The sequence below is a fragment of the Scyliorhinus canicula genome, chromosome 7 (genome assembly GCF_902713615.1).
Source record: "Scyliorhinus canicula chromosome 7, sScyCan1.1, whole genome shotgun sequence".
Lineage (NCBI taxonomy): Eukaryota > Metazoa > Chordata > Chondrichthyes > Carcharhiniformes > Scyliorhinidae > Scyliorhinus > Scyliorhinus canicula.
The window spans coordinates 179796957-179818922 of record NC_052152.1 but is presented as its reverse complement, the minus strand read 5'-3'; the positions used below and the strand labels follow the sequence as shown (position 1 = coordinate 179818922).

The following is a 21966-nucleotide window of genomic DNA, read 5'->3' as shown; positions in this document are numbered from 1 at the left end:
TATTCAAAATGTTTTCCTTGCTCATAATATTTCTCAGTATATTAGGCCTTATACTTGAGTCTTTGGGGCATACAATCAAGATTTGCCCCGGGCATCACCAGACCTCTGCACGCCACTGGCCACCATGAAGCCCGGTGGGCTTGGTTGGACATGGGGGTATGCACCATGCTAACATGTTGGCCTTTCACCCCATGCAGACAATGAATATTGGAACTCAACCAGCAATGATAGCTTTCCTGCTAATCGCCACAGCTCCGGGGGATGCCCTGCGGCTGTACGAGCTTACACTGCTCGAAGCGGAAGAGGGCGTAACATGAGGCAGCCGCCCAGAATGGAGAGCTAGCTGCCCATCAGGCCGAGGAGGAGGAGATGCCAAGGAGGTGCCGCATGAGACCTTGCATGTACCGACAGCGCCTGTCAATTGAGGATCTGCCAGACAGGGCATGCCGTCGAAGACTCAGGCTGAGTAGGGAGACAGTGCGACACATCTGCCAGATCATGGCACACCTGGCAGAGTGCTCCCAGTGGCCATCAAGGTGGCAGCCGCTCTGAATGTTTATGCAATGGGGTCCTTCCTGGTGCCGAGTGTGGACCTGACCGAGAGGTCACAGAACTTGGTACACTGGTGGATCCATGCCGTCGCAAATGGCAGCTCAGTATATCCACTTCATTGTGGGCCGAGCCCACCATTATGCCCGGGTAGCAGGGTTCGCCGCCATCAATTGAATTTCCCGGGTCCAGTGGGTGATTTGACGGGATGCAAGTCACCCTATGAGCACCTGCAGATCACAGGCCGCTCGACACAAACCAAAACCAAAAGTGATTCCACTCCATTAATGTACAGCTCATATGTGACCATCAGCATGCCAGCATTTCCCACTGTCCACCTGGGCAATCCCTGCATGCGAGCTGGCCATTCCCTCACGTGGTCCCATCGAATCCCTGGGGTTGGGGGGTTTGGGGGGGGGGGGCGCAGCTGAGGCCACGGCAAACATCTCCCCTCTTCCCCAGCCCATTCCAGACCAGCCCAATCCTCACACCCATCTAATAAGAATAATAATAATAGCCTATTATCACAAGTAGGCTGGTTGTAACAGTGTGAACAGATGTTTAGTGTGACAACTTGTATACAACTTCCATATTTGTGCCTGAGCCCCTATAACTAATCTGCTCTGCACCCGTGCCAACGTAATTAGTGTCTAACGTTCTGGCCTTACGGGCCCTAATGCTACATCTTTGTGGATACCCAGATGATACAGGAGTGGAGGTGGCCTGCTGTGATTCCCGCCCTGCAACCTGGGTCCTCATTGGCGGGCATCTTCTGGGGCAACCGGGATTGGAAGGGTTTGGCTGTTGTTCGGGTGTCCCAGGTGACATGATTCCACCCTGCTCTGCATGCTGCTCACCAGATGCAACGGGGACAGGAGGGGGAGGGGCATGCTTTGTTGTACCGGCATCTCCCTTGTGGGAGTCACTGGCATGGGTCCCATCACCTCTTCCTCCTTTGGGGTCCCCGAGGGCCCCCACGGGCTACCATGGGGCGGGAAGCTCCCCTGGCGCTGCCAACCCTGGACGCCCGCTCTGGTCTTGACCTGGGTCGGCAAGCTCGTGGCCATGGAGCACAGGGAGTGGACCACCTTCGTCTGGGACTGCGCCACATCACCCATTGACTGTGCTGCCGCCTTCTGGGGTTGTGCCACGTCAGTCAGTGACTGTGCCATCTCCCTCTCGGACTGGGCTACCTCCGTCGGTGTCTGTGCCACGTCAGCAAGTACATGGACAATGGCGCTGACATTGCCAGCCACGGCCTGCTGTGAGTGGCCCACGCTTGGAAGTCCCGCTAACAGAGTTAGACAGTCTGACGGCGCATGCAGCTGGAGGTCTCAGTGGCAAGGGCACTCAGCCATGGTGGCTGGTATGGGTGCCAGCATATGATGCAGGATGGGGTTTCAGCTGCCCTCTGGGTGGGGGGGGGGGGGCAGGGGTTGGTGCCAGGGGCACAGAATTGCCTACTCACCCTGGCCGCCTTGAGGAGGTTGTGCAGTTTAGCCGATGTTACCCACGGCGCTGACCGCTTCTGCCACCTGCACCCAGGCACTGCGGATGGGGGGGACTGCCAGGCTCCTTGCCAGGCCGGAGTACAGGGTCTTCCACCTCTATTCCATCGCGCCCAGGAGGGTCTCCAGCTCAGCATCAGTGAATCTTGGGCCACTCTCCTTTCTGCCATCTTTTTGGCTGGGATGGTGTGTGTGGGGAGTGAAGTGTGTATATGCGGTTGCAGTTGGTCAGCCTCCTGAGTGTCAATCTCGGACCCGGCGAATCCCACACTGTTTCATTGAAATCGATTGTGTTCCACGCGGTACCGTGCTAGCCCCTTAACAGTAGCTGAATCAGTCCAGGTGTGGCGTCAGTTTTACTGTCGTGGAACTCCATGAATTCTGCGCCAGCATCAACACTTAGTCTCAGACATGGAGAATCCAGCACTTTGTGTCATTTTGGCCGAGTTTGGTGGGGTGTTTCTCGCAGTTTTGGGTGAGAACCACACCACTATTCAATCACACTTGGTCATTTCTGTGGGCCTTGGGGATTTTCTCCCCAGTTCAGCCCACACTTAGAATTTTTTTCTTCACTGGGGAGCTGAACTCATCGGTGAGACCTGCTCCTCGGAGATTGGGTCGCCCTACATTCTCCACCCGTGGGAATTTGCACCCCCGAAGACATGGGGGTGCACCCCCCCCCCCCCCCCCCCCCCCAAGCGAGGACACCCTGCTATTGGGCTGCTGAGTGCCCTCCCCACCTTCCGGGTCTTCCTCTCCTATTTTCGGCCCCCCTTTTCAGGACCCCCACTCTTAAACCTCCTGACTTTTATGAGATCCCTTCACCCACCCCACCCCTGCCACCACCACCCTTCAAAACCCCCTCATCCTCCCTTTCATGGGCATGGCCCCGACTCCTGGCATTGCCACTGTGGCACCCATGCACCCCCGCTCTGCTACCCCAGCACCCTGTCAGTGCCCTTACCAATCTGGCAGTACCAGGCCAACAGTGCCAAGGTACTTGGGTGCCAAAGGGGGAGCCAGTGGGCCACCTAGGTCTGTCTCCGACCACCCAGGGGTCTCCAATGGCTTGGAAAATCCCCGGGTACAGTTACACCTGGCCCACGTTTGTGTGGATCAGTACTAAACGGTGCCTGGCCCAGGCCTCGCTGGGGAGGCCATTAGTTCCCGGGCACTGGGAGAATACGGAGCAGACAGATTTAAATGAGCCGATTATGCTTATCTGGATCTCGCCCAGTGAGGGAAAGATCTAGATCGAGCCATCTAGGCCGTTGCAATTCCCGCGAGAGGCCTCTTGCAAGATTCAATGGCCTCATCATGTCACCAAGTCATGCGCAACGAGGCCAGTAAAGCGGCCTTTGGTCTCTGTATTCCATACTTTAGTATTGTTAATTATTTTTTCAACCCATCCCTTCTCACTTATTGGAACATGCAACACATAATTTGGTGAAGATCCAATCTTTTAACTTTGGTATTTTCAAAATTCAATAATAGGACAATATAAAGCCAACCTGGTCACCAACCCCCACCCAACTCCATAGATGATTTTTTTCTTTCACAGCAGTTAAGACAATTTTCTGTGCAATCCAAATACAAACTTGTTCCCGTAGGAGGGAAATGTAAATTAGATACTAAATTTCAGAAAGTAAAAGGTTATCAGTGCATTAGTAACAATAAGGTGCACAATTGTGACTGGCAGATACAATAAGCACCAAAAGACAACAAAGATTTATTGTCACTGTTAATGTGTAATATCTCTTAAGAAGCCACAGTTAGCTAAAGAACTTTCAGCTTCACATGTTGTTCCATTGATGCGCCCCACACAGGGCGCGATTCTCCGGCCATGTTGCACTCAAGGGAATCTCCGAAGTCCCGCGAGCCGTCGGAGTCAGAACTCCGCCCCAAGTGGGCGTGATGAAACAGCAGTGCCAGAAATAGGTCGTAAACCTACTTAGGCCCCACCTGCCCGGGAACCACCGGCCTGCCCTAACTCTTTGGGCTCCCCAGGGAGGCTGCAGCCAGGCGCCGATCCATGCTGGTCCATACAATGTTGACCAGGCGGACTTGCACCCGAGTGTCTCCCGGGCCATTGGAGACCCCTGGGTGGTCAGGGTAGGTGCAGGGTGGTCCCCTGGCCCTCCCCCTGGAACGTGGTCTGCCCAGCTGGCAGGTTGGCACTGCCACCCTGGCACTGCCAAGGTGCCTGGATGGCACTGCCAAGCCAGCAGGAGCACTGCCAGGGTGGCAGTGCAAGGGTGCCTGAGTGCCAGGGTGGCATGGCCAGGGCATGAGGGGCGCCAAGCCCACAAAATGATGGTGGTGGGGTGGGGGGGGGGGGTTTGAAGGGTGAGAGACTGCAGGGCAGGTTAAGTAGGGGTCTCTTGGGGAGGTTGGAGGGGTGATGGGTGGGGTCCTGGAAGGGAGGGGTGCTGTAAAGGGGCTAAAGCGGGTCTGAAGAGGGCCCGCCCCCCCCTGGGACCCCATAGTGGGGTGTCCTCACTTGGGGGCTGTGGGGTAGTGCCCCTGTGTGTGTGGAGTGACATTGCCCAAGGGTGGAGGGCGTGGGGGACCCACAAGCCTACTTGGAGATCGGGGCACCCTTTCAAAATGGCGGCCCAATCTCAGAGTTCAGCTCCCCAGGGCTAAAAAACATTCAAACATTGGTGCAAAGTGAATAGCGGGAGAGGCCATAAACGAGTTTGCAGGTTCTCCTCGTGTCTCCGTGGGTTTCCTCCAGGCGCTCCGGTTTCCTCCCACAAATTTCCAAGACTTGCTTGTTAGGTGAATTGGACGTTCTAAATTCTCCTTCAGTGTACCCAAACAGGCGCCGGATTGTGGCAACTGGGGAATTTCACAGTACTTCATTACAGTGTCAATGTAAGCCTACTTGTGACACTAATAAAGATTATTATTATATTATTATCTGCGCTGGTGGAGGGTGGGGATGACAACTGTGCCACGACTATAATAGTTGCATCCTCGAGTTCTGCTTCGAGGTGTTCTCGTTGGAGTCAGGAGAGGGGGCCATCTGGGATGGGCCGGTTCCTCAGCTGGAGGACCTGCAGGAGAATGGACAGGTGGTCAGTGGGAGGGATGGATCAGTCAGTAAGGCAATCAGCACTTACATTTGACAGGTCCTCTGGGTGAAGCCCGGTGGTTCCTCACCTCTGCGGATCCACCAGCCTCCGCGTTGGTGACCACCCTGTCCTCGGCCACACCAGTCATCTCCAGGGCCCGCTCCTCGCATGAGGTAAGGATTCTGATGTCCGGCACCCAACCACCAATCTGGGCCCACTCCCGCCGAATTGTGGGAGAGCTTTTCCTGAGGAGACACCGAGAGGGGGCATTGTTAGCCACACACGTGGTTCACTGTGGTGGGAGAGGGGGTTAAGGGGGGAGGGGATCACTTGGGCAGTTGGGGGAGGAGGGGTACGTTAGTGTCTACTCACTTGTGCTGCCTGGTGTAGGTTGTTAACCTTGTTCCAGCACTGACGGCCAGTCCTCTTGGTCATGCTCCCCGAGCCTCCCCAGGTCAACGTCCCCGAATCTTGGGGCTGGTCTCCTGGGTGCCATTATTGCGAGCTAGCTGGGATTGGCTGAGCAAGTGCAGCTTAAGTGCTACTCTATCTAGTTAGTGGGGGGGCTGGCAAGCACGATGCTGGCAAATCAGCTAGCGAGCCATCATTTGCGGCGAGAGGCCCGTGAGGTCTTGCTAAGTGGATCAATTAACGTTGAATTGTGTTGCTGGCCTCGCTGGGCTGAGCGCTGGTAAGCTCACAGCAATTCCCGCTCACTACCACACTTAGAAATTTTTCCGGCGAATCTTTCCAGAGAATCCCACACAATTACCTTTTTGTAAACTATAGCCAATTTCAAGAGCTACATTAACACTTAACGCTTTACTATCCTTTTTGGTATCTTCACATGATAATATTGTGATTGAATAGTCCCAACTTGGCAAACTTGCCATTCTCATTCACTGATTCTAGTTCGATCCTGTACATTCATTCCCTAGACATCAGACATGCTGCAGGATCCCATTGAGTTTAAATGATTAGAATCATTAAAAAAAAAAAAAAAATTAGTGCACCCAATTCATTTTTTCCAATTGAGGGGCAATTTGCCGTGGCCAATCCATCTGCCTGAAAATCTTTGGGTTGTGGGGGTGAAACCCATGCAAACACAGGGAGAATGTGCAAACTCCATACGGAGAGTGACCCTGAGCCGGGATTGAACCAGGGATCTCGGCGCCGTGAGGCAGCAATGCTAACCACTGTGCCACCGTGCTGCCCATGATTGAAATCATTAAGCTCATTTAGTACAGTATCATCTCGACATTTATTTGCGCTTATTCATTCAACATATCCCTGTCCATTTGAAATAGCCTTCAGTTCTAGCCTACAAGGGTAAACTAGTCGCTAATTCTGCCACCTATTGCTACTAAATAGTCACATGTAAGTTTTATGAGATAATGAACAAAATTGCTAGACATGCTGAGAATAGCAGAAACAGTGAAGGTTAGATTGTAATTAACATTGTCCAGAGCATTTACATTTTAGGTAAAGAATATTCTGAAAAATTAATACCATGTTGGTAGTCTATGGTGCCCCATCCATCGATTGCACTTCTTTTAGGAAATTGAAAAATTCGTGAAATTATTTTTTGTTTTTAAAATAGAATTAAATCAGGAAGAGGAAAGGAGAAAAATACAGAGGTCTGGGTCCAGAATTGGGATAAAAGTACTCCGAGGATGGGATTTTGTTACCTGTTTAATGACCAATCTTATCTTCTGATTTGAAAATATGTTTTCACCAAGTTGCAAAAAGAAGCTAAAAGGAAAGGTCAAACTGCTATCAAAAGTTTCTACTGGTTTTTCTGTGTGGGAGGTTTTTAAAGGAAGAATGAGTACTCCGAGCTATTCCATACAGTCTGGGTAATTTTGTATGGTTACTCCCCAAGGGTATTTTTGAAATGCTGCTGGGAGTGAGCTGCCTCCTGCATTAAAATTAAATGCAATTGACCCTGTATTATCTGGTATTAATAAACCTCTGAGTATCTATAGCGTTCACAGTTCCATACAAGCCGGACTTGGAGGACAGATGTACATAAAGATACATTATGTTTAGAGTCCCTTTTTCAGAAGCAAAATTTGAACCTGTGACCATTTTATATGTAAAACATTTCTGTGTTTGAATATATTAAAATATACAAATGGAACATGTAAAGTCCTTTTCATTCTGAGACAACTTTTTCCCTCTACGGTCCTCACAAACTCCTTCCCTGAAGATACCATGTTAAATTTGAAAGTAAGTCCTGCTGAGATGTGATAATGCAGCCACTGTACTTGTTGAATTTCCTACGTCTCAACAGTGTCTACCCTTCAAAAGTACTTAATTGGCTGTAAAACACTTTTAGATATTCTAAGGTTGTCAAAGACACTATATAAATGCAAATCTTTCTTTATTGAATACTAAATCACGCTACGGGCTTGCACAGCGTAGAGCTGTAGACAAGCACAGCTGCCTGCAAACGGACAAATGTTAAATTTATCCTTCCTTTGTGGCAGAGCAGTCTTCATTTCCTTTTTTGTGTAATAGTGGGTGACCACCATCCTGCACACTGTTGGATCTGACTGCTAATATGCTCATCAGACAGCATTCCATGTATGTGGATTATCGGGGGCAGCACGTTGGCGCAGTGGGTTAGCCCTGTTGCCTCACGGCGCCGAGGTCCTAGGTTCAATCCCGGCTCTGGGTCACTGTCCGTGTGGAGTTTACACATTCTCCCCGTGTTTGCGTGGGTTTTGCCCCCACAACCGAAAGATGTGCAGGATAGGTGGATTGGCCACGCTAAATTGTCCCTTAATTGGAAAAAATGAATTGGGTACTCTAAATTTATTTTTTAAAAATGTATGTAGATTATCAATTTGGCACTCACTGCTGGCTGGCATCATCAAGATTGCATAACCCTTTAATTAAGAGTTGGAAGACACTCTGTATTTTCCCCAACACAGATTAGTTTTCAGAGAAAAATAAATGTTGGAATGTGACGAGTAGAAAGTGGAGACAGTTCTCTTCCATTTTAACCATTATCCATAGTTGTAGTTCCATGCAAAATTGTGCTAATAATCAAAATTGAACACTATGAACTACTAATGATAATAATCACTGGTGGACTTCTGTTTGTGAGTGGGGATGTGGGAGGAGAGTATGGTGCAAAGAGATGAAAATGGAGCTGGATTCTCATATTGCCCATCTGTAATTGCCTTTGAGAAGGTAGTGGTGAGCTACTTGAACTGCTGTAGTCCATGTGGTGTAGATAGCCCTGCAGTGCTGTGAGCGATGCCGTTCAGAATCTTGACCCAGCAACAGAACGCCGATGTAGTTTCAAGTCTGGGTGGTGTATGACTTGGAGGAGAAATTGCAAGTGTGGTGTTCTCATGCATATACTGTCCTTGTCCTTCTTAATGGTTGAGACCACAGGTTTGGAAAGTGCAGTTGAAGGAGCCTTACTGATCAGCTGCATGTGCATTTTGTACACTGCTGCCACTGTGCGTCAGTGGTGGAGAGAGTGAATGTTGAAGGTGGTGGATTCAAGTGGTCCTGGATGGTATTTAGATTCTACAGTGTTGTTGGAGTTGAAATCATCCAGGAAAATGGAGAATATTCCATCACGCACTTGATTTGTGCCTTGTAGATGTTAGACATGGGGCAGCATAGTGGCAGGGGCCGCATGGTGACACAATGGGTGGCACAGTTGCCTCACAGCACCAGGGACCCGTTTTCATTTTTGGCCTTGGGTGAATGTGTGGAGTTTGCATATTCTCCCCATGTCTGCGTGGGTTCCTTTGGGTGCTACGGTTTCGTTCCACAGTCCAATGGTGTGCAAGCTAGATGGATTAGCCATGTTAAAATTGCCCCTTAGTGTCCAGGGATGGTGCATGTTAAATGGAATTATGGGAATAGGGTGGGGGCGTAGGCCTGGGTAGGGTGCTCTTTCAGAGGGTCGATGTGGACTTGATGAGCCAAATGGTTTCCTTCTGCACTGTAGGGATTCTATGGCCATATGTTAAGCATGATTCTGTGCATGTGTTACGATTAGGTTCACACTGAAGTTGTGAAATACCTCATGAGATATTTAAAGCACAGAATTCTGCACAGGGATTCAAATGGTCATTGTGATTCCCTGTGCTTGGGAAATTCCAGCAATGTGGTGAAATTAGGATGTGATGGCAAGTCACTGTTGCTATTTGAGTGGTACAAGAGATCAAAGTGGTAACGCAGTTGAAAAACCCACCCATGACTTGCTTTACCTATTTGCTAATATTGTGGATGTTCTTTATACTACTCTGAAAAGAGTAATCAGTATAAAAGTTGAAAAAAATGACATCCCTAAGGTTTAAACCTGTGCAGATCTCCTTGAAAGTAATGTCATAACTCTCCATCTGCCGCCCGGCTGAACTCTAGAAGTTCCTCTTCCTTCACAGGAGCAAGATTGACCCTAGACATGTTTGGCACCCAACCTGCCACTTGGAAACATCTTGGCGGTTTTTTTGGTGTTAAAGGTACGATTATAAAATTCTATATTAGCTGAAGATGCCAATGTCATTAATTATTTAACAATGGAGACATGACTGCCATACTGCAGCTACAGTGTGCATTACTGGTCTAAGGAGTTTGATGTGATTGACAAATGGTATGCCTGTTTGACTGCAGTATATCATTTCTTTAACACAAAAAATTACCTCTAATAATGAACCCACGTTTATATACACATTTTTGAGTGTTTAATTTTTAGGTGGATCTTTGCTTATATTTTCATGTTTATCATCTGCACAAGCAGAGCGTGCACAGTTGTTAAGTGCATGAAAATTACCAATAGGAATTTCTACCACTGATTTGTTGTAGTTATGCAACTTCTTATCAATGTAAATAAAGGCCATTTTGTGTATTTTTGCAAAATCATTATACACAGGTTTTTGTAGAACTTGTAGCTGCTTTCGTGATATTTTTGGCAGCTGTAACTGTGAAGGGACTATTTAGCAGCTTGTGAAGTATGCAAGGGGTGTTGTTACTGACCCTTCATTATTGATTAGCATTCTTTTGCACCCACTAATTCCTTCAGGGTTGATGAATCTAACTGCAGCAAAATTGTGCTCACCTGCCAGTTTGACTTGGGTTTCTTAATATTTCTGAAATCTGGGAACATCCCAACATATGAATTAGGAGCAGGAGGCCACTCAGTCCCTCAGGCCTGCTCCACCATTCCATAAGATCATGACTGATCTGATTGTAACCTCAACCCCATGTTTCTGTCTACCCTCGGTAACCTTTCACCACCATGTTAATCAAACTATCTAGCTCTGCACGGGGCCGCGCTCCTAGCCCCGCCCGGGGGGGAGAATCCACCCCGGAAGTGGGTGTGAAGGCTGCCGTGGGTCACGGCCTGCAGCATGATGTTAACGTCTTGAGTGGTGGTGTCCAAGGCATGGCTCAGTCTGTGACGACCCTGGCTGAGGGTCTCGACATCATGTCCCATTCACTAAATGACATGTCCCATATATAAGTGGACATTGCTGGGGCACTGCAGAGTGTGGCCCCGTCACCGAGGATCACATCTGAGGGCATTGACACCATGCTGAAGACAATGGGGATCCAGATTTGCATAATGAAGTCAGGCTTACTTGACTACGTTCGCGCCGGAGTTGCCCAAGGCGCGGGATCTAATGCCCGTACCTCGGAGACCCCGAGGGAGCGTCGTTTAGCACTGGTCTCCACTAAAGTGGACCAGGCATACCGGCATTTGGGGTAGGTCTCCCAGGTGACTGGGGCCCCTGGGTGGTCAGGCTCTGGGCAGGCTGGTACCCTAACACCCCCAAAAGCAGCCGGGCATTATGGCACTGCCATGCACTAGGAGGCCCAAGTGGCACTACCAGGGTGCCAGTTTGGCAGTGTCAAGGTGCCTGGGTAGCATCCTGCATGCACCGGGGGTGCTGTACCCTTATGAAGTAGGGGTGCAGGGGGCTTGAAATTGAGGCGTGGGGGGGGGGGGGGGGGGGGTCCAGAGGCCCTGGTGCGGGGTTCGGAGATCGGGGTGCCATTTAAAATGACGTCATCCAATCTTTTCTCAAGTGGTGAACAGAACTCGTTAGCGCAGGAAATAGGACTAAGTTTGGCCTCAGCGAGGCAGGCATTCCTTGCCAAACCCCGGAAATGAAGCAGAGTCCCATTAATAGTGGGTTCATTCTCGGCGCTGCAAGCACGACACAGGACTCTGTTTCATTTCCGTTCAATCTCATCCAAGATCATTGCAGCACCAGAAGAGGAGGAACCCTAATTAAAGTGGGTGAAGAGAAGATTCCCCAATAATCTGCAGACAAAGTGAATTTTGCTCTTTAAAAAGATAGTGTTGTGTTTTGAAGAGATTAAGGGGTGCCCAAAAGTGACTCTTCTTTAAAAAAAAAACTGGCTTCAGGGAGCTTTGTGGCTGTAGCTTCAAGCTCCACAACCGTTTCCCTTGATGTTCCTTGGCAGCCAATGCTATTTATTCGAGTTTTTTCTTTGCTGAAATTGGGTGGGTGAGAAGAAAATCAGTGTTGCTGGAAGGTGCAGGAATGTGACAGTAGATCCACCGATTTTTGCATTACCATACTACCTGGTGTCGATGGTACAGGAGAAGAAACTTCCATTACCTCTTGCTGATTCTATTGATTCATCATCACTGTGAAGATTAACGTGACAGAGGTTTCACATGTATTAGATTTAACATGGACATTCCACTTACCCTAGCTACACATAGTGATCCCTGCTCCCCACACTTCATGCCAATGCCCACTCGGTGCTCCTTAATTTTCTTGATTTTTTTTTGTCTGATGCTATACTTAGGTGTGTCCCCAGGATGTACATCAGAGGTGGTAGCAGCCTGCTGCTTTTCACACCTTGTGGCCTTTGATGCCCTTAGCGGATGTCTTCTGGAGGGCCTCAAGCCAAAGGGCCCCGGCTGACTTACGGGTTTCACTGCCCGCTGGCTTTGAGATACACCGGTGTCAGGACAGGGGCAGATTTGAAGAACTGGAGACCGCCGCTGTCTCCTGGGTGGCAAGTCCCGAGTTGCTCTCCAGTGTTTCTGCTCCCTGACAATGCCCTTTGGACCCTGGGGGTCTCCATGAGAAGGAGGGATAGCTAGAGTGAGCTCCAGAGGCCACTGAGCAATCTGGCTCTGCCAGTCCTTGTGGCTCCCCATTGTCTTCAGCATGGTGTCAATGCCCTCAGATGTGATCCTCGGTGACGGGGCCACACTCTGCAGTGCCCCAGCAATGTCCACTTATATATGGGACATGTCACTTAGTGAATGGGACATGATGTCGAGACCCTCAGCCAGGGTCGTCACAGACTGAGCCATGCCTTGGACACCACCACTCAAGACGTTAACATCATGCTGCAGGCTTCCCACTGCAGTTGCCACCCTTGCAGTGTTGGCCTTGGTGCCATGCATTGTCCGCAACATCTCCTACGCCCGTGGCCTTTCAGACTCCTCCAAACGGCTATGTACTCACTGGAATGTCACTGACATCCCCTCCTGAATGAAATGAAATGAAAATCACCTATTGTCACAAGTAGGCTTCAAATGAAGTTGCTGTGAAAAGCCCCTAGTCGCCACATTCAGGCGCCTGTTCGGGGAGGCTGTTACGGGAATCGAACCGTGCTGCTGGCCTGCCTGGGTCTGCTTTCAAAGCCAGCGATTTAGCCCTGTGCTAAACAGCCTGAATCTCACGGTTGAGTTATATCATTTGCATCAGCTCTGGGATAACCTTGTCCAGAGGCATGGCATCTGACTGGGACTCTGCAGAGTCCTGATCCTGATTGCTGACTCCCTTGGATGTTCCTACCTCCACCTGATGTACATGAGCAACTTTGTGGTACTCACTAGATTGTGCCCCAGAAGCCTGTTCACTAATGTCGCCCACCGAGATGTGTCTCTATACTGGTGGAAGGTGGGGGTGATAGCTGTGACGCCGTGATGGTGGTCTCCTCAGAGCTCCCCTCTAAGGTGGTCTGTTGGATGGCGGGTGGAGCAACTTCAGATGGTCCTCCTTCATCAGTTGGTGATCCTGTGAGACGTGTGGTCAGTGACAGGGCAGGATCATTTTGTCTGACATGAACAACTCACTTGAGACAGGTCATCTGGGTGAAGGAATAGTGGATCCTCACCTCTGTGGTATAGGCCAACCTCGTTGTCGGTGATTGCTCTTTCCTCGGACAAACCCGCTATATCCAGGACCCGTTCCTCATAGGGGGCGAGGACTCTGACCTCTGGTTCTCTGTGCCTCTCCCCATCTTGGTCCTTTCCTGCTTATTATAGACTATCTTCTCCTCTTGGGACAAAGAAAGGGCATTGTGAGCCACGCTGAATGGACCAGGAGGTGTCTATCGCAGGTGGCATTTGTGGGCACCGCACCTGAACATGAAGGGGTTTTGCTGGTGGGTGCCAAGGGGTTATGACAAACAAGCACAAAGATTGGATGTGGGGAGGGTGCGAGATGTCAGCCAGTGAATTGGGAGTGGGGGGGATATTGAGGAATTTGAAGGATGGGAGGCAGAACTGATGTGAGAAGAGAAGGTGTATCTTTTTTTTAAATTCAGAGTACCCAATTATTTTTTTCCAATTAAGGAGAAATTTAGCATGGCCAATTCACCTACCCTGCACATCTTTAGGTTGTGGGGGTGAAACCCACGCAGACACGGGGAGAAGATGGTAGTGGGTGTGGGTTTGGAAGGTACTGCCTGAGGAACCTTGGTGAGTTACTGCAGTGCATCTTGTAGATGGTACACATGGCTGCAACTGTTCGTCGGTGGTGGACGGTGTGAATGTCTATGGAAGGGGAAGCATTCAAGCGGGCTATTTTGTCCTGGATGGTGTTGAGCCACTTGAGTGTTGTTGGAGCTGCACTCGTTCATGCAAGTGGAGAGTATTCCATTACACTCCTGACTTGTGTCATGTAGATGGTGAACAGGATTTGGGGGAGGGGTGAAGAGGTGAGTTACTCACCATAGGATTCCTAGCCTTTGGTCTGTCCTGGTAGCCACTGTATTAATATGGCTAATCCAGTTTAGTTTCTGATCAGTGGTAACCCCCAGGAAGTTGATTGCGGGGTAGTCAGCGATGGTAATGCCATTGAATATCAAGGGGTGGTGGTTAGATCCTCTCTTGTAGGAGATGGTCATTGCCTGGTATTTGTGTGGCGTAAATGTAACTTGCCACTTGTCAGCCCAACCCTGGATATTGTCCAGATCTTGCTGCATTTGGACATGGATTGCATAATTATCTGAGGAGTCGCAAATGGTCTTGAACATTGCGCAGTCATCCTCAAACACTTCTGACCTTATGATGGAAGGGTGGTCATTGATGAAGCAACTGAAGATGGTTGGGCCTTAGACACTACGCTGAGGAACTCCTGCAGTGATGTTGTGGAGCTGAGATGATTGACCTCCAACCACCACAGCCAACTTACTTTGTGCCTGGTATGACTCCAACCAGCGGAGAGTTTTTTCCCTTATTCCCATTGACTCCAGTTTAGCTGGGGCTCCTTGATGCCGTACTCAGTCAAATGCTGCCTTGATGTCAAAGGCAGTCAATCTGACCTCACCTCACGCATTCAGCTCCATTGTCCATGTTTGAACTAAGGCTGTAATGAGGTCAGGAGCAGATTGACCCTGGCAGAACCCAAACTGAGCATCTGTGAGCAGGTTATTGCTGAGTAAGTGCAGCTTGATAGCTCTGTTGATGACTCCTTCCATAACTTTGCTGATGGTGGAGAGTAGACTGATAGGGTAGTAATTGGCTAGGTTTGATTTGTCCTATTTCTTGTGTACAGGACACACTTGGGCAATTTTCCACATTGCCGGGTAGATGCCAGCGTTGTAGCTGTCCTGGAACAGCTTGGCTAGGCAAGTTCCAGAGCACAAGCCTTCAGTACTATTGCCGAAATATTGTCAGGGCCCATAGCCTTTACAGTATCCAGTTCCTGGGCTGTACTGGTCTTTATTCTTTGATTGTCATAAAAATCTATTTGGTTCACTAATGTTCTTTAGGGGAGGAAATCTGCTATCCTTACCTGGTCTTGCCTACATGTGACTCCGGACCCAGAGCAATGTGATTGACTCTTCAAATACCCTCTGAAATGGTTGAACAGGCAGTTAAGGATGGGCAACACATGTTGGTCCAGCAGAGACGCCCGCATCCCATTAAAACCTAATAGTTCCTTCCTGCCCATGTTTTGGGCAGGAAGGAACTATTAGGTTTTAACAACTTCAGACCTTAACTACAGTTCCCATTTGTTCTTTGCTATCAGTTGTTGGCAATGTTGGACAGGTGAGCTGGAACCTCTGGTGATGTAGGGAGGGAACTTTGCTATGGGAACTTCTTATGTGAACAGTATTAGCAGGGTAATCTGCACCTTTGATGTTGACCAGCTTTTTATCCCCACAGTGATCTTGGGCCACTGGAGCTTGCTCTCGCATTCTCGCCTTTCTTACTACCCTTTCTGTTTATTCCCTTTTAACTGTGCACATACTCTTCGGATCTTGGATATGTTTTTTATTTATCTCATTATTCCTCCTTTTGCCTCCTGCTAAGCTTATTTTTGCCATTGAAAACATTCCCCATCTAAGTTCTTCAAAGATAATTCAATTTTTTACCCTGTGTTTATTTTCTCTTTTCCTTGTTCTGTTCCTTTTTAATGTTGGACATTTGTATTATTTTCCTGTTCTGAGGAAGGACCTAAGGCCTGCAACATTGACTTTCATTTTTCCATGGTTACTACTTGGCCTGCTGAATGTTTTCAGCCAACAGTTTTTACTTTCAGGTTGTGCACATCTTCAAAGACATAGTAAAACTTTAGTATTGCTGCATAATAGAAATGCCAAAAATGACAATATAGCTGTTCTCTAAATCACTTCTTTAAAAAGGTGTAACACCTGAGCAAAGGAGTACTGATGGTATCCTGGTCAATACCTGTCCCTCAACCAGTGCCACTGAAACCATATTATCTCCTTACTGTTTTGTGGCACTTCGCTATTCACAATTGGTGCTTGTGTTTATCTTGCATTGCAACAATGATGTCCTTCAAGGTACTTATAGAACATAGAACATACAGTGCAGAAGGAGGCCATTCAGCCCATTGAATCTGCACCAACCCACTTAAGCCCTCACTTCCACCCTATCCCTGTAACCCAGTAACTCCTCCTAAACGTTTTGGTCACTAAGGGCAATTTATCATAGCCAATCTACCTAACCTGCACGTCTTTGGACTGTGGGAGGAAACCAGAGCACCCGGAGGAAACCCACGCAGACACGGGGAGAATGTGCAGACTCCACACAGACAGTGACTGAGCAGGAAATCAAACCTGGGGACCCTGGCACTGTGAAGCCACAGTGCTAGCCACTTGTGCTACCGTGCTGCAAATTGTTTTAGTATGTCCCAAAGCTGTGAAAAGCACTATAGTTCTTAAAATTCATGTAGGTGTTGCTTAGCATATTTGAGTCACACTGACTTGGTCACTGAGCTCAGCCTCAGTTGACTAACAGCTGCGATTTACTAGGATTGCATCCTCTCTCATTTACAATACCCATGTGATGCACATCCATCTTCTGGTTTGCTGCTCTGTCTTTGCTCAGAGATTGTGAGTGATAGTCAGTGGGTTTTCAGTCAATCGTTTTTCTTCCACTCGTTGCCTCGTCTGTCACAATGGCCTATTGTAATGTGACATAAGCTTTGGTAAAGCATCAACACACTCGGGAATGTGTGGGGGGAGGGGGGCAGGAGTTGGGGGAGGAAGAGAAAACTGGTGAGGAGGAATAAAAAGTCATGTTGGATTACTTTGTTCGTCTAATCAAACGGGAGGCACTGTGTAGTAATGTGCCACTCGGGAAAAGAACATAAGCCTGTTACCTACAGCCACATCTCCATTTCTACTACATCTCCATTTTTGTTGTGTCTCAGTTTCAGAACACCTTCATTAAAAAACCTAGCAATGAAGCAAAATACGGTTGATGCTGGAAATCTGAAATTACAGAAAATGCTGGAATTCTTGGCAGATCTGGCAGCAACTGTGGAGAGAGAAATGGAATTAATGTTTCAGGTCTGGGAGAAAGAGTTTTTAAGAATGTATTTATTGAATTATCAAATATGAACAGTAATAACAATATTAACAAAAGTGATGCAGTATTAATTGACCACAGAAGCGAAGTTGTAGTCTGAACTGAAGGCTTTAATAGACGAGATGTTTCCCCAGCAGCTCAGGTACAGAAAGGAAGCTGTGGGGAACACACGGGCTCTTATACCCCGCCATACAGGGTGGAGCAACCGTACAGCTCTAGCCAATGGGTGACTAGTGTTACATACCATTGGGCCAATGAGCAGCGAGCCTTCTCCACAAATGGTGTCTCTGCATTGCTAGTTACCGTAATACCTCTAGTCATACTACCACAAAAAGTATACATATGTAATGTATAGGTACAAAATCAAATAAGTGAATAACAGATATAAAAGCAAACAACTGCGGATACTGCTCTGGAGTCTACCTGGCTCACCACACCTTGCGCGATCTAACACAATCTCGCGTGATGTTAATCCCGCCGATTGTCCTCCACTTTCTGGCAAATCTGCGTATTAGAATGAGACAGATTCCCATAGCGAGGGATTAGCACGGTCTTTCCCGGCGCTTGGAGTGCCAAGAAACTCCTCACTATCTAACGCCCATCCAGCTAGATTGGGGCTTCAGCAGCGAATATATGGCCGATGTTGCACTTGGCCCTCTTCTTGGCAATGAGGAGCTCCGCTCGCCGGAACTCCTCAGTGTAGCAAGAGATTGGCTGAAAGGAAATTTGACAGAGGTATTTAAAATCATGATTGGGCTGGACAAAGTAGGTCAGGAATGGCTTGGGTCTGGAATGCATTGCCTAAAAGTGTGGTGAAGGCAGATTCAATCGAGGCATTCAAGGGGGCATTAGAGGATTGTTTCAATTCAAACAATGCTCAGGGCTATGGGGGAAAGGCAGGAGAATGGCTCTAAGTCATGGTGCTCATTTGGAGAACCGGTGCTAACATGATGGGCCAAGTGGCTGCCTTCTGCACCATAACAATTCTGTGATTCTGTCTGTGATCTTTCACCAGAGTCTTATCTGATGAAACTCCGATCTGAAACAATGGACTGGATTTAGTCAGGGTGGCGGTGGTGGTGGTCTGATACCCGGCTGGAAACCAGACACACCCACATCTCGGACATTTGTGGGGTGACTGGTTTGTTTTTAATACTCAACCTGCAGTTAATGAGCTGCCTTTGGGACTTCTAAGAGTTGCTGGCCAATTGGATGGTCAGCAGCTCTTTTGTCCCAGCAATGCCACCGAGAGTGGTTGTTACCACTGGGACTGCATCCAGTTGACATAGGAACATAGGAATTAGGAGCAAGAGTAGGTAATTCTGCCCCTCAAACCTGCTTTGCCATTCAATCAGATCATGGCTGATCTCTGCGTGGTCTCAAATCCACCTCCCTACCTGTTCCCCACATCCTTTTAACCCATCTCTTATATCAGAACTATATTTATCTCCTTCTTGAAACCATTTACTGACTCAGACTCCACTGCACTATGGGGCAGCAAGTTCCACAAATTCACCACCCTCTGCGAGAAGTAGTTCCTCCTCATCTCCGTTCTAAATTTACCACCTCTCAAAACTGTATTAAACGTTCTAGATTGCCGCACAGGGGAACATTTGGTCTACATTTCCTTCACCAATCCCTTTTAATATTTTATATACCTTGATCAGATCCCCGTCATCCTTCTAAACTCCAGTGAGTGTAAACCCAAACTGTTTAATCTCTCCTCATACGTCAACCCTTTCATCCCCGGAATCAATCCGGTGAACCTCCTCTGAACTGCCTCAAATGCCACCACATCCTTCCTCAAATAAGGAGACCAAAACTGGACACAATTCTCCAGATGTGATTTCACCAACATCCTATACAATGGGGGATACAGCAATGGATGCCGCCCTGGGAAGTAGGCAAAATAGATCAGGGGTTGTAGTCAAGATGAGCACGAATGAGGGGGAGGTGCGAGAATGGCCATTGTCACTGGGTGGGTGCCCTCCGTGGGCTTTAGAGTGCCTGATTGGGAGGGTGCCCTAGCCCCCCACCCCACCCCTCCAAGTCTGCAGTTTCACCAGTTGGTCTCCCTAAATGGCAAAGGCCCCACCCATCACTGGTAAAACGCCAGTTTATAGTTTAGTTCTGTCAAACAATTTATTAAGAATAAGCATTTGCGGGGTAATTTTCTGCTTCAAATTGCCTACCTTTAGAATATAATTTTTCATTGACTTAATTTTAACCTGCGCAATTGATGGACTGAGAGTTTGCACTTTCTCAATTTGCATTCCTGAAATTTATGCCCTAGCGCTGAAATGGAAAATTGGCACTTCAGTATATTTTATGGGTGGAAGTTATCTAGAGAATGGAAAATTTTGATGTTGGCACAATGGAAAATCATAGAATTAATTTTCTAGCCATCAGAATGGTAGGGCAACACGGTGTCGCAGTGGTTAGCACTGAGGACCCGGGTTCGAATCCCGGCCTTGGTTCACTGTCCGTGTGGAGTTAGCACATTCTCCCCGTGTCTGCGTGGGTTTCACCCCCACAACCCAAAGATGTGCTGGTGGATTGGCCATGCTAAATTACCCCTTAATTGGGGGGAAAAAAATAATTGGGTTCTCTAAATTTATAGAAAAAAGAAAAATAAAGAATTGTTCGCATTGGTACAATCTGTAAAAACAAGGTTCAATGAATACGTGCACAGATCTCTGCCTAAATCTCACAGTGAGCCTTTGAAACCCCTTAAATTTTCAAACCCGGGTCCTCAGTGCTAACCACTGCGACAGCTTAGTTGAACAATGAGAATTTTCAGAGGCTAATGGGGCTGGGAACTGAGCTGAGTGCGTAATTTCAGGGGGCCAGCCGGCATGTGCGGTACTGTCCTGTTCTGTTGCCATGCTTGCAAAGGCTGAATCAGGTGTGGATAACTTGTAATTAATAGGCAAAATAAGACCATTGATCAGAGAGGCCTTACTTGCAATGGCAGATGGGAGCTTTTGTCATGCTGAACGATCTCCTAATTAGCCCTCCACCTGTGAGAGTCCACCTTCTGGTCACTAATTGATTCTGAAGTCCGTGTTGGGTGCGTGTTCCCGACAGAGGGCGTAGTTGGGACCCATGTTTGACCCTGATGCCCGAGTTCCAATCCTTCCCCATGTAATACTTTAATATGCATAGATTTTGTTAGATAAAGGTATGAATAAGGTGGATAAATAGAATAGTGATACAGAGCCGCTAAGATCTAATAGAATGGCAGAAAAATGTTGACGGGCTGAATGGCCTACTCCTGTGTTAATGTTTCTTTGTAAGTTCATTCAAATCATATTGGATTGAGTTGGATTACCTAACTCTTCACTGCGTACAATGAAGTCAAGTACATTCTAGTCCAGTGTTTTTCAAACTTTTTTGTGCAGAACCCATTTTTACCAACCGGCCATCCTTCGCAACCCGCGCTGGCCGACCTTCGCGGCCCCTGCCGGCCGGTCTTCGCGGCCCACGGCCCAAAATTTGCAACCCACCATTTTCACTTACCTTTTATGTGACAGGTGAGCCTCACTTGCTTTGTTATTCAATGTTACATTTCTGATAACGACTTAGCTGATGATTTAAAATCTCACTGCGTCCATTGAAAACAATAATGAGGTTTGTCCTCGAACATGCCACGCTTTGTCTTCAAATGTCTTTGAAGTTTTGAGGGTTTTAAAAAAACTTTAATTTGCCAGTGCTTCCCTGCATATACCACACATGAACTTGGAATCCTGATTTGCAGTGGCACAATTAATAAACCCCACCTCAAGTAATCATCTTTATGCTGCTTTGTTCCCCTTTTCAGCTTGTTCGTGGGTTGATCACAGAGGCCCCAGAGCTCACACCAGCACTGCTGGCAGCTGCAAAATGGAGGAATCCCTCTCGCGCCCAGAACATATGATGCCAGTGTACAGGGTGCGTGACCTGGTCCCTGCCACCGCGCCAGGCAGGAAGACGCCAGTGATTTTAAAAAAATAAAAAATTCTGCTCCTGATGTCAGGAGGAGACATTCTGCCCTGCTGGGGGCACGCATGCGCGGAACGGCCGACATTCTGAAAGCTGATAGCGGCCGGCATTTTAAAAAGCCATTGGGCACTACTTTCTGCATTCGGGAATGCCGATGCATGGCCCCGCGTTTGGGAGCCCTGCGATGTTCCCAACACCTGCCCGCGACTCGCCCACCGGTCGAGACCCTGGGTTTGAAAATGACTGTTCTAGCCTTTCAGGAGTTGATGCACAATATTTTGATGGATGCGAGGGTGTCATATTTTGGTGTTTCCAATTGCTCAGGTTTTGTTTTCCTGGGTAATTGAATGAAAATGAATGATCCCAATAACTGGAGATTGAAATCTCAGGATTTCCTTGCAGTACTCCCAACTAATTGAGTTTGATAAGAGGAAGAAAGGAGAGGGTTAAGACAGATTTCCATTCACCAGATGCAGACTGTTTGCAATTGTCCTTCCCCTCAAGAAAAGACCGTGAAATACTTATCCAGTAATGTCTGAAGATGACTGATTTCACAAGCTTTGATTCGCTATGGAGGCAGTGACAGAGTTTTGCCAGCTCCTGGAAGCTGGCCTTCTGCCAGTGGCAGTTAAGGTCACTAGATGCATGAATATTTATATCGCATTCCAGCTGATGTCAACAACATCAGTCAGCCTGAAGTGTACACATGCATCAACAGATCACTGATGCATTGTTCATCAATTTGAGCACTTTCATACCCATGCAAAAC

At 48.1% G+C, this 21966-nt stretch overlaps 1 protein-coding gene across 5 annotated transcripts in view; it reads left to right on the top strand.

The window, feature by feature from the left end:
* The window catches only part of LOC119969595 (nucleolar protein 4-like), a 430219-nt gene that overhangs the window by 190273 nt on the left and 217980 nt on the right, over positions 1-21966 (top strand). For 3 of the 5 annotated variants that reach the window (XM_038803408.1, XM_038803409.1, XM_038803406.1), the window contains exon 6: positions 9544-9621. The exons of the other annotated variants lie outside the window; for them this stretch is intronic. In XM_038803408.1, the coding sequence (XP_038659336.1) occupies positions 9544-9621 (78 nt within the window). The remainder of the gene's footprint in view (positions 1-9543; positions 9622-21966) is intronic. 5 annotated transcript variants of the gene reach the window in all.